The sequence below is a fragment of the Polypterus senegalus genome, chromosome 10, assembly GCF_016835505.1.
Source record: "Polypterus senegalus isolate Bchr_013 chromosome 10, ASM1683550v1, whole genome shotgun sequence".
Lineage (NCBI taxonomy): Eukaryota > Metazoa > Chordata > Cladistia > Polypteriformes > Polypteridae > Polypterus > Polypterus senegalus.
Genome location: NC_053163.1, coordinates 154,187,844 through 154,200,064, shown reverse-complemented (window position 1 = coordinate 154,200,064; position 12,221 = coordinate 154,187,844). Strand labels below are relative to the sequence as shown.

The 12,221-nt window shown below is 40.5% G+C and overlaps 1 protein-coding gene across 4 annotated transcripts in view; it reads right to left on the bottom strand.

The window, feature by feature from the left end:
• Positions 1-12,221, bottom strand: part of kdm4b (lysine (K)-specific demethylase 4B) — a 325,841-nt gene that overhangs the window by 59,648 nt on the left and 253,972 nt on the right. For all 4 annotated transcript variants that reach the window (XM_039767103.1, XM_039767104.1, XM_039767105.1 and 1 more), the window contains exons 10-12: positions 7,094-7,224; positions 6,052-6,500; positions 2,758-2,872 (exon numbers count right to left, since the gene is read on the bottom strand). In XM_039767103.1, the coding sequence (XP_039623037.1) occupies positions 2,758-2,872; positions 6,052-6,500; positions 7,094-7,224 (695 nt within the window). The remainder of the gene's footprint in view (positions 1-2,757; positions 2,873-6,051; positions 6,501-7,093; positions 7,225-12,221) is intronic.

Here is a 12,221-nt window from a genome sequence, read left to right as displayed (position 1 = left end):
ATTACAATCCAAGAGAGAAAGCCGTCCTAAACAGATGAGTTTTAAGTTTAGATCTGAAAAGTGAAAATGAATCAATATTTCTAAGCTCAAATGGTAGTGAGTTCAAGAGCTGGGGAGCAGAGTAACTGAATGCTGTGCACCCCGTGGTGGTAAGACGGGCAAAAGGGGGCAGTCAAGTGGATGGAGGAAGAGGATCTAAGGGTGTGGGAGGTAATGGCAACATGGAGGAGGTCAGACAAGATATGGAGGAGCAAAGTTGTGGAGAGCCTTAAATGTCAACAGGAGACTTTTGAAGTCAATGCAGAACTTAACTGGAAGCCAGTGAAACCTGCTGCAAGATGGGAGTGATATGGTGAATAGAGGGGGTTCTAGTAATGATGTGGGCAGCTGAATTCTGGACCAGTTGAAGCTTATAAAGAGATTTGCGAGAAAGACCAAAGAAAAGGGAATTGCAATAATCCAGATGAGAAGTGACAAGGCTATGAACGAGGATAGCAGTGGTGTGGGTCAAATACAATTAACGTGACACAAGCCGGGAGATGTTATTGATGTGGGACTGAAAGGATGGAGCACTGTCAAGGATGACACCTGTGGGGAAGGGGAGACAGAGGAATTATCAATAACAAATGAGAAATGATCAGTTTTGGATAATGTTGATTTTGTACCAATGAGGAGAACCTCAGTTTTGTCACTATTTAAGAAAATCAGGATTTAACTTCTGCTATGCAGTCAATAAGTGAGGAGGGTGGAAAGGAAAAAATCGATTTGCTTGTGAGGTAGAGCTGGGAGTTATCAGCGTAACAGTGGAAGTTAATGTTATATTTACGAAAGATATTTCTGAGAGGAAGGAGGTAAATAATGAAGAGGAGGGGTCTCAGGACAGAGCGCTGGGGCACACCAGAAGTAACAGAAGAGGGTTGGGATGTCAAAGTTTTAAGCTGAATGAACTGAGTGCGACCTAAGAGACAAGATCTGAACCGGTCTAATGGAGTGTGGGTTACGCCAATCGAAGATAATCTGTTGAGAAGAGTGGTGTGACAAATATAATCAAAGGCCGCAGTAAGATCAAGAAGGATGAGAATAGTAATTAAATGGTGGTCATGAGAGCCTTGAATCTGTCTGCACAGGTCTCGCTCAGCTTTTCCATTTTTCTCCTGCCTTTTTTGTAAAACTGCTCTGCCCTCTGTCAGGTGTCATGGAGATGGTGAGTGAACAGCCGTTATGAAGTCCAGCCACAAATTGTCTTTTTTCTCTTTGTCACTCTGCCATAAAGTTACAACAGGTTAAGCACCCGGGCACATTTGTTGTCTGCACAGTCCGTCCAATGTCTGCCCCTGTAGCTTGTGGCTCCTTCATCATTCTCAAGAGGTCTCTTGATGACCTCCCTCACTCTTCTTCTTAAGTTTTTGTAAACGGCCTGTTCTAACAGACTTACCGTGTCATACTCTTTACATTTCTTCATTTTGGATATTCAATGACTTTTTTTGTTTCCATCCACAGACTTGTGCTTTTCATAGAGTTGTGTGGAGTGTTCGTCAGTCTTCATTGTGCAGGTTAAGCCACCATACTGAGTCAACACTAGTTGTGTCGTCTACATGCAGGCGTGCTAAGATTACAACCAACTGAAACCCGAGACTGGAGACCACCACTGAACTAATTCTGGGACTTCAAAAACCAACAGGCTGCACCAGTGAGGATTACAGGGTGTCATATTAAACAGGGTGAATGCTCAAATGATCAGTAATTTGGAGTTTTATATTTGTAAATAATTTACATCACTTTGCAGAAATCTGTTTTCACTTTTTTCAATTCAAATCCTTTTTCTATTAATCATCACAAAAGCCAAAATAAATCCACTGGGTTTCAATGCTGTATAAGAATAAAATGCCAAAACGTTGAAAGAAGTAAATACTTTTATGTTATGTTATTCTACTGAGCAATATAACATACAAAGATGTAATAAGCATCAAATTTAGACTTACTCTTAATATTTTTCCACATTTTGAGCTTTAAAACATGCACATTGCTGTTTCAACCATTGACAGTGCCATGCCACCAAGGATCTGAGATGAATTGTGCTAGAGAACTCAAGTGTGCCATGTGACATGACAGACGAACAGACAGAAAAAGCACTATATAAATGATAGATGTGAAAGGCAATGTATGACAGATAGATAGATAGATAGATAGATAGATAGATAGATAGATAGATAGATAGATAGATAGATAGATAGATAGATAGCGTAGTTGGCAGGATTAAATAGCTAGTTGATAGACAGATAGATTCATTGATTAGTAAGATCAGAAAGACAGATAGTGTAGCTGGCAGGATTAGATAGATAGATATTATTAGTTGGCAGAATTAGATATAGAGCGTAGTTGGCACAATTCACAATTAGATAGATAGCGTAGATGGCAGGATTAGATAAACAGATAGCGTAGTTGTCAAGATTAGATTGAGTAGTTGGCAGGATTAGATAGATAGACAGATAGATAGATAAGGCACTATACAATAGATAGATAGCACAGTTGGCAGGATTAGATAGCTAAATAGTGTAGTTGGCAGGATTAGATAGATAGCGTAGTGGGCAGGATTAGATAGACAGACAGACAGACTATATAATAGATAGGGACAGACAGACAGACAAGGCACTATATAAATGATAGATGTGAAAGGCACTGTACAACAGATAGATAGATAGATAGATAGATAGATAGATAGATAGATAGATAGATAGATAGATGTGAAAGGCTTACCCTCGTCACTTGAGGTCTCCTGTTTGACCACTGACAGCGGTGAGCGCATGGGTGGCTTACTGAATGGATGGCGACGGCTTTTCTTCACCTTCATTTTTGTGTAGGGGGGAGAGGACTGCAAGGTAGATAAAGGCATACATTTAAACATATTAGTCAATAAATCAATACATTACAACAGTGCTTCACAACTACTGGCTCGTGACCCACTTTTGGGTCGACGGCTACCGCTGGTGGGCCACAGAGTTCCTATTCTTTATATTGTTTGTGGGTCGTGGCAGGCCACTGCTCTGACTATCGTCCTTGATACTCCTATTACTCTAACAATCCTGCTGGATCCACCCTGGGGGCACGCTGATGATGATGCTCAGTTTGCCTGACAGGACTCCCCCCTCTTCCTCAGGGCTGTAAAATACACTATGTGAAAAAGTGAGTCATGCTACCAAAATTGTTGAGAAACACTGCAATAGAACGCTGGAACAATTGTGACAAGAATAGGCCATTAAGCCCAACAAGTTCATCCATCCTATTCACCAAGGTTGCCGAAAATAACATCACCTGAAATTCTGAAGCTCCCTAAAGTCCTATTCTGTGTTGGGTCATTTACTCCATGTGTCTACGGTTCTTTGCATTAGGAAAAAAATTCTAACATTTATGCAGATTATGTGCTATGAATTTTTCCACCGACAAGTGGATGCCCATTGTAGGTGAACATCTGTATCATATGCGTTTTCAGTTGTTTTAGTGTGGATGGAGATATTCTTGTGAATAATGTGAGAACACTAGTGTGGATGGAGATCATTATTGTTTGCTTTTAAATGAAAATGTAGTAGTGTGGACGTAACTCGAGAAAGGGGAGGATAATGAATGGCCTTGACTAACAAGTTCACATAAAATATTCCGGCCGGTCACCCAGTATGTGGGGCTCTTGGATGAAAAGATTGAATGCCACAGTGTCCACCCGGCCTTTAGTGCTGCTGAGCCACACTGGTCATTCTTTCTCTCTCTATGATCCCTAGTTGGCAGCTAGAGGAGGCAGGTGGCCATGCAAGCACTACACTGCTGTGGGTGCTGCCGGATTTTGGACTCGCTTCATGATGCTTTTCCATGTTTTATGGTCAATGGCAATGGTGCTGACCTGGTTCAAGTTGAGTCGTCAGATCTTCAGATCTTCCTCTACTTGTTTGGTCCATGTTTTCTTGAGCGCAGTCCATTGTATTCACCACCGGGTGGGTTGCTGTCTCCATTAAACATCATAATTAAATTATACAGAGGTGCAATTCTTGAAAATTCTGACCACAATTGGGTGAAACCAATGCAGTTTAAAGGGCCAGTCAGGCAGATTTTTCAACATTTTAATTTGGCCACATTTAATTAAGATGCTGCACTACCGGGACACAAGATGATTCCTAAATAAATGTCCATCTCATCTTGTCTAAGGTTTTTCTGAAGTCGTCTCTCACTTCCACAAATCTGAGTTGACTGGCACATGTAAATTAAGCCAATCCCATCCTTACCCAAGATCCTCCTCCGCTCCACCTCAGATCACATGGTAATAATGCCTGCTGACGTTTTAGAGGTCAAATACAGTAGTGGTTTATGGATGTTTCAGAAACAATTCTCCATTTTTAGGAGAGTAAAGTGAAACAAGAAAGTGCACTCAGGACACCTTCACTTAAAATGACAGCCATTATGCATCATTTGAGCACACTGAACCATGCAGTAGAGGCAGAGAGAGCAACCAAAATGTTTCCTCTATTAAAGCATTCAAGGCTGATAGTTTATTTTTGTTTTTAACAGTCTCAAAAGGGGTGACTTCACACATTTTCCAGAGCAAGCTTCAACAAATGACAAATGACAGCCCACGGCTGTCAGAGCAGCATGCAGACAAAGTGGCGTTGATGTGATGGCTGTGAGTGAGTTTTACGAGCAATTTAACATTAACGTTTCAGTGATATTTTTGAATTGGAACCAGCATTTACTTTTCAAAGGATCGCTTTTCCTGTGGATTTAGTGAAAGACAAGTCATGCAACCTCCGGCCTTAAAGTCTACTTTTACAAATTTACTGCGACTTCGCACTTTGTCAGCAAAGAAACTTTGGGTTATAATTGTAGAAAGATAATTACAGTAGTCTGCTATTTGTCGAAATGCAGGATGCAGAGCATTACATCGGCACAAAGAGTTTCAGCAAAACCAACCATGCAAATTATTTAGGAAAACAAATGATTGAAAACAAATTATTATCACTGTATCCATCAAGTCTGGACCTTTGAAAAAGATTTCTGAAAGGCATCTGGAATAGGACAGTCTTACAGTCATGAGAAAATTAGAGAGACAGACAGACAGGTAGAGAGACAGAGATATGAAAGGCATGATGTGCTAGATAGCTAGATAGCTAGATAGATAGATAGATAGATAGATAGATAGATAGATAGATAGATAGATAGATAGATTAGAACATTAGAACACTCTGGACGAGAATAGGCCATTCAGCCCAACAAAGCTCGCCAGTCCTATTCACTTGTTTCCTTCAAGAAAACATCACTCGAGTTTTGAAAGTCCCTAATGTCTTACTGTCTACCACACTACTTGGTAGCTTATTCCAAGTGTCTATCGTTCTTTGTGTAAAGAAAAACTTCCTAATGTTTGTGCAAAATTTACCCTTAACAAGTTTCCAACTGTGTCCCCGTGTTCTTGATGAGCTCATTTTAAAATACAAGTCTCGATCCACTGGACTAATTCCCTTCAGAATTTTAAACACTTCAATCATGTCACCTCTTAATCTTCTTTTGCTTAAACTGTAAAGGCTCAGCTCTTTTAATCTTTCCTCATAATTCAACCCCTGCAGACCTGGAATCAGCCTAGTCGCTCTTCTCTGGACCTTCTCTAGTGCTGCTATGTCCTTTTTGTAGCCTGGAGACCAAAACTGCACACAGTACTCAAGATGAGGCCTCACCAGTGCATTATAAAGGTTAAGCATAACCTCATTGTACATGTACTCCACAGATAGATAGATAGATAGATGGATAGATGGACAGATAGATGGACAGATAGATGGACAGATAGATGGATAGAGTATGTCAAGATTTGATCTTCATTCTGATCTTCCGTTCATCAGGCCACATATACGTTTTGTAGTCCACTGTATGATTTAAATAAAACACTAATGCAAACTTCATTGTGGTAAAAGTCCCCCCTTACATCTGTAAGGTGTGAGCCTCACTTTTGCCTCCCCGAATTCCCAGATGCCAACAGTACCTGATCGAGTATCTTCTTAAAAGTATCAACATGCTCACCTGCATTTCTTCCCCAAGCGGCTCTGTGTCACTAATCTCTTCTTCCTCCTTTGCGGTGGCTTTTCCTGGCTCTTTGAATGTGACAAGTTCTGCTTGTGACGCTTTCCGCTTGGCAAACCGCTCAAATGCCTCCTGGCAGGACATTTTTGCTTTGTCGAAGATCACCTTCTTGTTGTTTGGCACCACATACAACATGGGGATGATAGGACGGGGTTTGAATTCAGATGAGTCATCTCCTTCTTCCTCGTCCTGGTAGAACTCTGTCTTGGTGGACGTGGCGACGTTGACGGATTCTGCAGTTTCCTGAGAAGCTGGGTCAGTCTTGTGGCTTTCTGCTGCTGCGGTGATATCGGTGCCCACTGGTGTTTCTTGCGGTTGGACGTTTTTCTTTTTCTTTTTTTTCTTTTTTTCTTCCTCTGGCTTACCGTAGGCCACATCAGGTTTCAGATCTAAAGACAGTGAAGAGAAAACAGTTATAAAAGCTTAGAAGAGGACCATGTCACCTTCATGTGTACTTTGCTATTGCTGAATAAAAAGGCAGGTTAACAAGTAACACAATCCATGATCATCCTCATCCTCATTTTGACTTAATATACTTTGTCAATCCACAAGTAGAAATTGCCTTTTCACATGACCTTTGGCAGTCCAGGTGTAAGTCAGCCATTGTACAACACGCCTGGAGCAATGTTCAGGATGAAGGCCTTGCTCATGTGCCCAAATGTCAAATTACATCCTGCAATCTCAACCTCCCAATTCCTCCCCTCCTAGTAATGTAACAGATGGAACAAGCACCAGTCAGGTTGTTCCTAACGTTTCATGGTGAGGGCGTGATCTACCGTACCCTCTCAAAGTATTCAGACCCCATTGACTTTATAATCATGTTGTTATGTGGCAGCCTTACGGCTAAAATTATTTAATTTCATTTTTTCCAATATCAAACAACACTCAACATTTCATAATGGCGAAAAAAGGATTTCAGGAATTTCTGCCAATTTATTAAACATAAAAAACTGAAACATCACAATGAGTCAAGAAATCTTACCTTCTTGGCTTTCAGCACCTTTGTTCTTCTCTTCCGCTTTAGCATCCGTCTCCCCTGTTGCTCCCTCTTCAGCAGCGGCTTTGGCCGCCTCTGCTTTCTGCTTGCGGGCGCGATTTCTTTTACGATTTGCTCTGGAAAGGAAAGAAAAGAGAAGATGGATATCACAAGTATGTAAAAAGATCTGAAATGTACACCACAGATGGCACACACTGTAAGCCACACGCACACAATTTCAGTCTCCATCATTGAAGTGACCACAACTGAGCCACTTAATCGGCAAATGTGCCATCAGTGGAAACACAAACATTTGCCATCACACAATAGGGACTGGCTAGTCACTCTGGACAGACACATCGACTAAACACATGTACAGTACTGGGAGAAAGTCCTTGGTACTTTCAATCAGTGGTTCTTAAACTTATTTTTATGACTCAATTTTGTTTTCTTTGTGTCTTCAGGACCAGAATTGCCACTGACGGTTATCCCTCTTCCTTGGGAGAATCATGACCGACAGTCAAGCCCTCTCACATATAACCGCTGTCGACATTCATCCCTTTCCCCCCCCTTGCAGAATCTCTGTCGGAAGTTACACCCAGGTCGAAGTGGAGCATGAACTGTCCGCAATGCATAAGTCAGTCGTGACTCCCTAGTTTAAGAATCTATGCTTTAGATAGTTCATATTTCTCTATGACATGGACAAATTTGTCAGCTCCTTTAAAGCTGGAAGCCATCTGAAAAGTAATTGTCCCCTGGTGTGACGAGGGCTGGTGTTGCATATTCCATAAAGATCTAAAATGGCCTAGACAAGTTTGTTGGGACCCTTAGAAAAGATCCTAAATAATTGTATTTGATTGATTTTTCAAAGTAGTTCTGCTTCAGTAAGTCTGTTAGACTGTCAGGAAGTCTGTCCATCATTAAGCAAGTCGTTAAATTTGTCAGTAAGTCAGTCTGTCTGTTCATCAGTAAAGTAAGTGAAATAATCTGCTCCATCCTATATCTTGAAATGCCTCTCACCTTACACTCCAAATCGTAACCTTAGATCTTCAAATGAGTGTCTGCTTAGAATTACAAGAGCTAAACTTAAAAGAAGTGGTGAGGCGGGCGGGCGGCCTTCTGCTGTTATGCACATAAAATCTGGAATCCGAGTTTACAAATAGAAATTTGTAAGGCAAGGGGCACTTTAAAAAAACTACTAAACACCCGTTATTTTAACATGGCTTTCTCATAGCTTCATGTTACTGTAACCCTGATACTCTGTATATGCAGCATTTAATCATCATTATCATTCATGGTGGCTTCAAAATCCGTACTAACCTCTACTCTATCTGTTGTTCTTTTTCTGGTTTTCGGTGGTGGTGACGTGCGCCAACACCACCTTATCAGGGCACCGTGCTGTCCTTACATTGATGGATTAAAGGCCAGAGGTCTACATGACCATCATCATCAAATTCTTCCATGTAAACCCTGAATACCATGAGGACTGATTGAGGTCATTTATGTTAGGTAGAATGTCAAGAGGGGGGCTGGGTGGTCTCGTGGCCTCAGAACCCCTGCAGATTTTGTTTTTTTTCTCCAGCCATTTTTTTTTCTGTCATCCCTGGCCATTGGACCTTACTTTTATTCTATGTTAATTAGTATTACCTAATTTTATTTTTATATTTTGTCTTTTTTCTCTTTCTTTATCCTGTAAAGCACTTTAAGCTCCATCATTTGTATGAAAATGTGCTATAGAAATAAATAGTGTTGTTGTTGTAAATGAAAAGCAACTGTCCCCTGTAGACCTGCATGCTCTCGATATGTCGTCAAGTAAAGCAAAGTAAAGATGACAAGAGAATTGCTTATTCTACAAAGATCTTTTAAAATGGCCTGGACAAGTTTGTTGGGACACCTAGAAAAGAACCTAATCACCTCCAGTGATTTTTCAAACTAGCTGTTTGTCATTAAGTAAGTCAGTAAGTTCATCTGTCAGTAAGCAAGTAAGTCAGTAGGTCTGTCACTAAGTAAGCCTGTCCATTCTTCAGTAAATAAGTAAACTGATGAAATGAAAAGGAATTGTTCCCTGTGCGCCTGCATGGTTTTGATGTGTCACTAAGTAAAGCAAAGCAAGTGTGACAAGACATCAAGTATTGCTTATTCTACAAAAATATTTTAGAATGGCCTAGACATATTTGTTGGGACCCTTAGAAAAGATCCTAAATAATTGCATTCAAGTATTTTTTCAAAGTATTTCTGCTTCAGTAAGTAAGTCCGTCAGTAAGTCTGTCCATCTGTCATTAAGCAAGTCGTTAAGTCAGTAAGTCTGTCCATCTGTCATTAAGCAAGTCGTTAAGTTTGTCAGTAAGTCAAGTCTGTCCACCCGTAACTGTCTGTCTATTCATCAGTAAGTCTGTAAATGAAAAGCAACTGTCCCCCGTAGACCTGCGTGCTCTCGATATGTCGTCAAGTAAAGCAAAGTAAATGTGACGAGAGAACTGCTTATCCTAAAAAGATCTTTTAAAATGGCTTGGACAACTTTGTTGGGACAGCTAGAAAAGAACCTAATCACCTTCAGTGATTTTTCAAACTAGCTGTTTGACATTAAGTAAGTCAGTAGGTCCGTCAGTAAGTAAGTCTGTTCATTCTTCAGTAAGTTAAGTAAACTGATGAAATGAAAAGGAATTGTCCCCTGTGCACCCGTGTTACTGAGTAAAGCAAAGCAAGTGTGACAAGACATTAAGTGTTGCTTATTCTACAAAAATCTTTCAGAATGGACTGGACACATTTGTTGGGAATGTTTCACTCCAGCTGTACTGTACACTCTGGTGAAGTCTTAGTGGTCTTCATGGTAGAGTTGTGAGGGTAAATAATGCCTAATGGTGTCAACCACACATCAAAACACAAGGACTGGGGTTGGGGTGCAAGAAATATGGCAGCAGGTGTTCTGGACTGATGAGTCAAACTTTGAAATTGTTGGTTTCAGCAGAGGGCAATTTGTCCACCAAAGGGATGGATATCTGCAGGGAATAGTGAAACACGGTCAAGGTCCTCTGCAGGTTTGGGGCAAACAGATGTGGCAATTTGATCAAAATTAACAGCCACTTCATTGCTGAGAAAAATCAGGCAGATTCTTACCCATCATGCAATTCCATCAGGGAGGTGTCTGATCAGCCCCAACTTCATTCTTTAGCACTACAATGACCCCAAACATTAGACTAGTATCATAAAAAGAAGAAGATGGAAATCCTGGGACAGATGGTATGGCTGACATAGAGCCCTGATCTCCACATCATGGAGCCAGACTGGGGTTGATAGGAAGAAGGCCAGCATCTGCAGTTCAATTTCAGAAACTGCATGACAGGAGAGTGAAGGAAGGCAAAGGGTGGGCACCGAGTTCATTGATGGTTTTTATTCTGTTTACTGCACTTTCTAGAAGGTGTGCTGATTGGCAAAATATTCACTGTGTTATTTCTGAATGACTGCAGTAAATGAAAATGACATTCTTTCAAAAGTGTCCAAGACTTTTGTGACGTACCAACAAGGATCAACATGAACAAAACTCTCAAGTGCCCGTTCTTTTTCTTGCATTTGGAGAGCGGCGACGTGTTGCATGTTGATTAGCGCAATGGTGACCCTACATAAACCTATTTATTTGTATAAGTGGCTTTTTATTCAATGTGATTTACAAATCCTTGGTGTGTAACGCTGATTAAACATTTCCAGGTTAAGTGCCTTGCGTGGGTCACACACAGTGAGTCAGTAGTGGTGACTGAATTGACAAAGTCAAATGCATTAGCCGCTATGGGGGCACTCAGTGTAGGCAGCAGTGAAGTTCAATCAATATTCAATACGTGACTGTGGGCTTCTTATTCAATAACCTGCTTATGAAATATTATTCTTTCATGTACAATATACATTACATTCTATTTTCAATTTTTTATTGTGTAACACTGCTGACATTTCCATCTTATAATACTGTCTTGCTTTTTGCTTATGCTAGAGCCGGTAACATCACTTCAAGAGAGGCCCACCGAATCATCACGTTAATTAAAAAGGCAGAGCGTACTTATGGGAGACATGCTGGACACCCTGGAGGTAAGTACTGTAAGTGAGAATGAAGACAAAACGGAGTGCCATTATGAACAACGGTACACATCCTCTTCCTGACACACCAACACTGGAGGACCGTCAGATAAGTCTGTCTAGAAATGCAACTGGGGTTCCTTCATACCATCAGCAATGTGTCTGCATAATGCCTCAATAGGACTGCTATTTTAATTGTTATATTTAGTGGGTATTTATTTATTGAACTTCTGTAAAAAGCCACATTTTACCCTGGAGACAGATAAAGAAAGAAATTAAGTCATAAAGTTTGTCAGTAAGTAAGTAAGTCTATAAGTCAGTCAATTGGTAAGTCTGTTAGGAAGGAAGGAAGTCAGTAAGTAATTCCATCAGTAACTCAGTCTGTCCATTCATCAGTAAGTACCGTGTATACTCACGTTTTAAGTTCTCCTGCGGATAAGTTGGGGCTGGATATTACCATATAATTTCCGGTATTTTATAATGTCGGTCGAATGTGGAAAACTCACGTTATTGGTCCAAAAGATTATGATATGCTAACACCCACCTGAGAGAGTAACCAAGGAGCACACAGCCTTTTTATTTTTCTATGTATTGTGGCTACGTGACCACAAGGTAATACCCAAACTATTCCCGAAGCGACATTTGTACCGTTTTGTGTTTTTTGTATCTCACACCCTCATACACCTTTATCGTAAGAGCATCCCTTATCTACGATGAGAGTGTTTGATCAGAAGAAAATATGAAGCTGGTTTTAAATTAAAAGTCGTTGAAGTGGCGAAAGAAATCAGTAACTGCGTTGCTGCAACAAAATTCGATGTGTCTGAGAAACTGATGTGAGATTGGAGGAAGCAAAAAGATGCAAAACAAACAAACAAACAAATAAATAAATAAAATTAAGTGTCGCATTTTTGAACAGCCCTTGAAATTGGCCCTAAGTTGTGGTCTGATTTTATGATCGATTAAGTACCATATTTACGCGTGTACCGCGCGCACATTTTTTCCTGAAAATTAGCATTAGAAAATCAGGTGCGCGTCATACACGAGGAAATGTAATTCTGTAATGTTTACT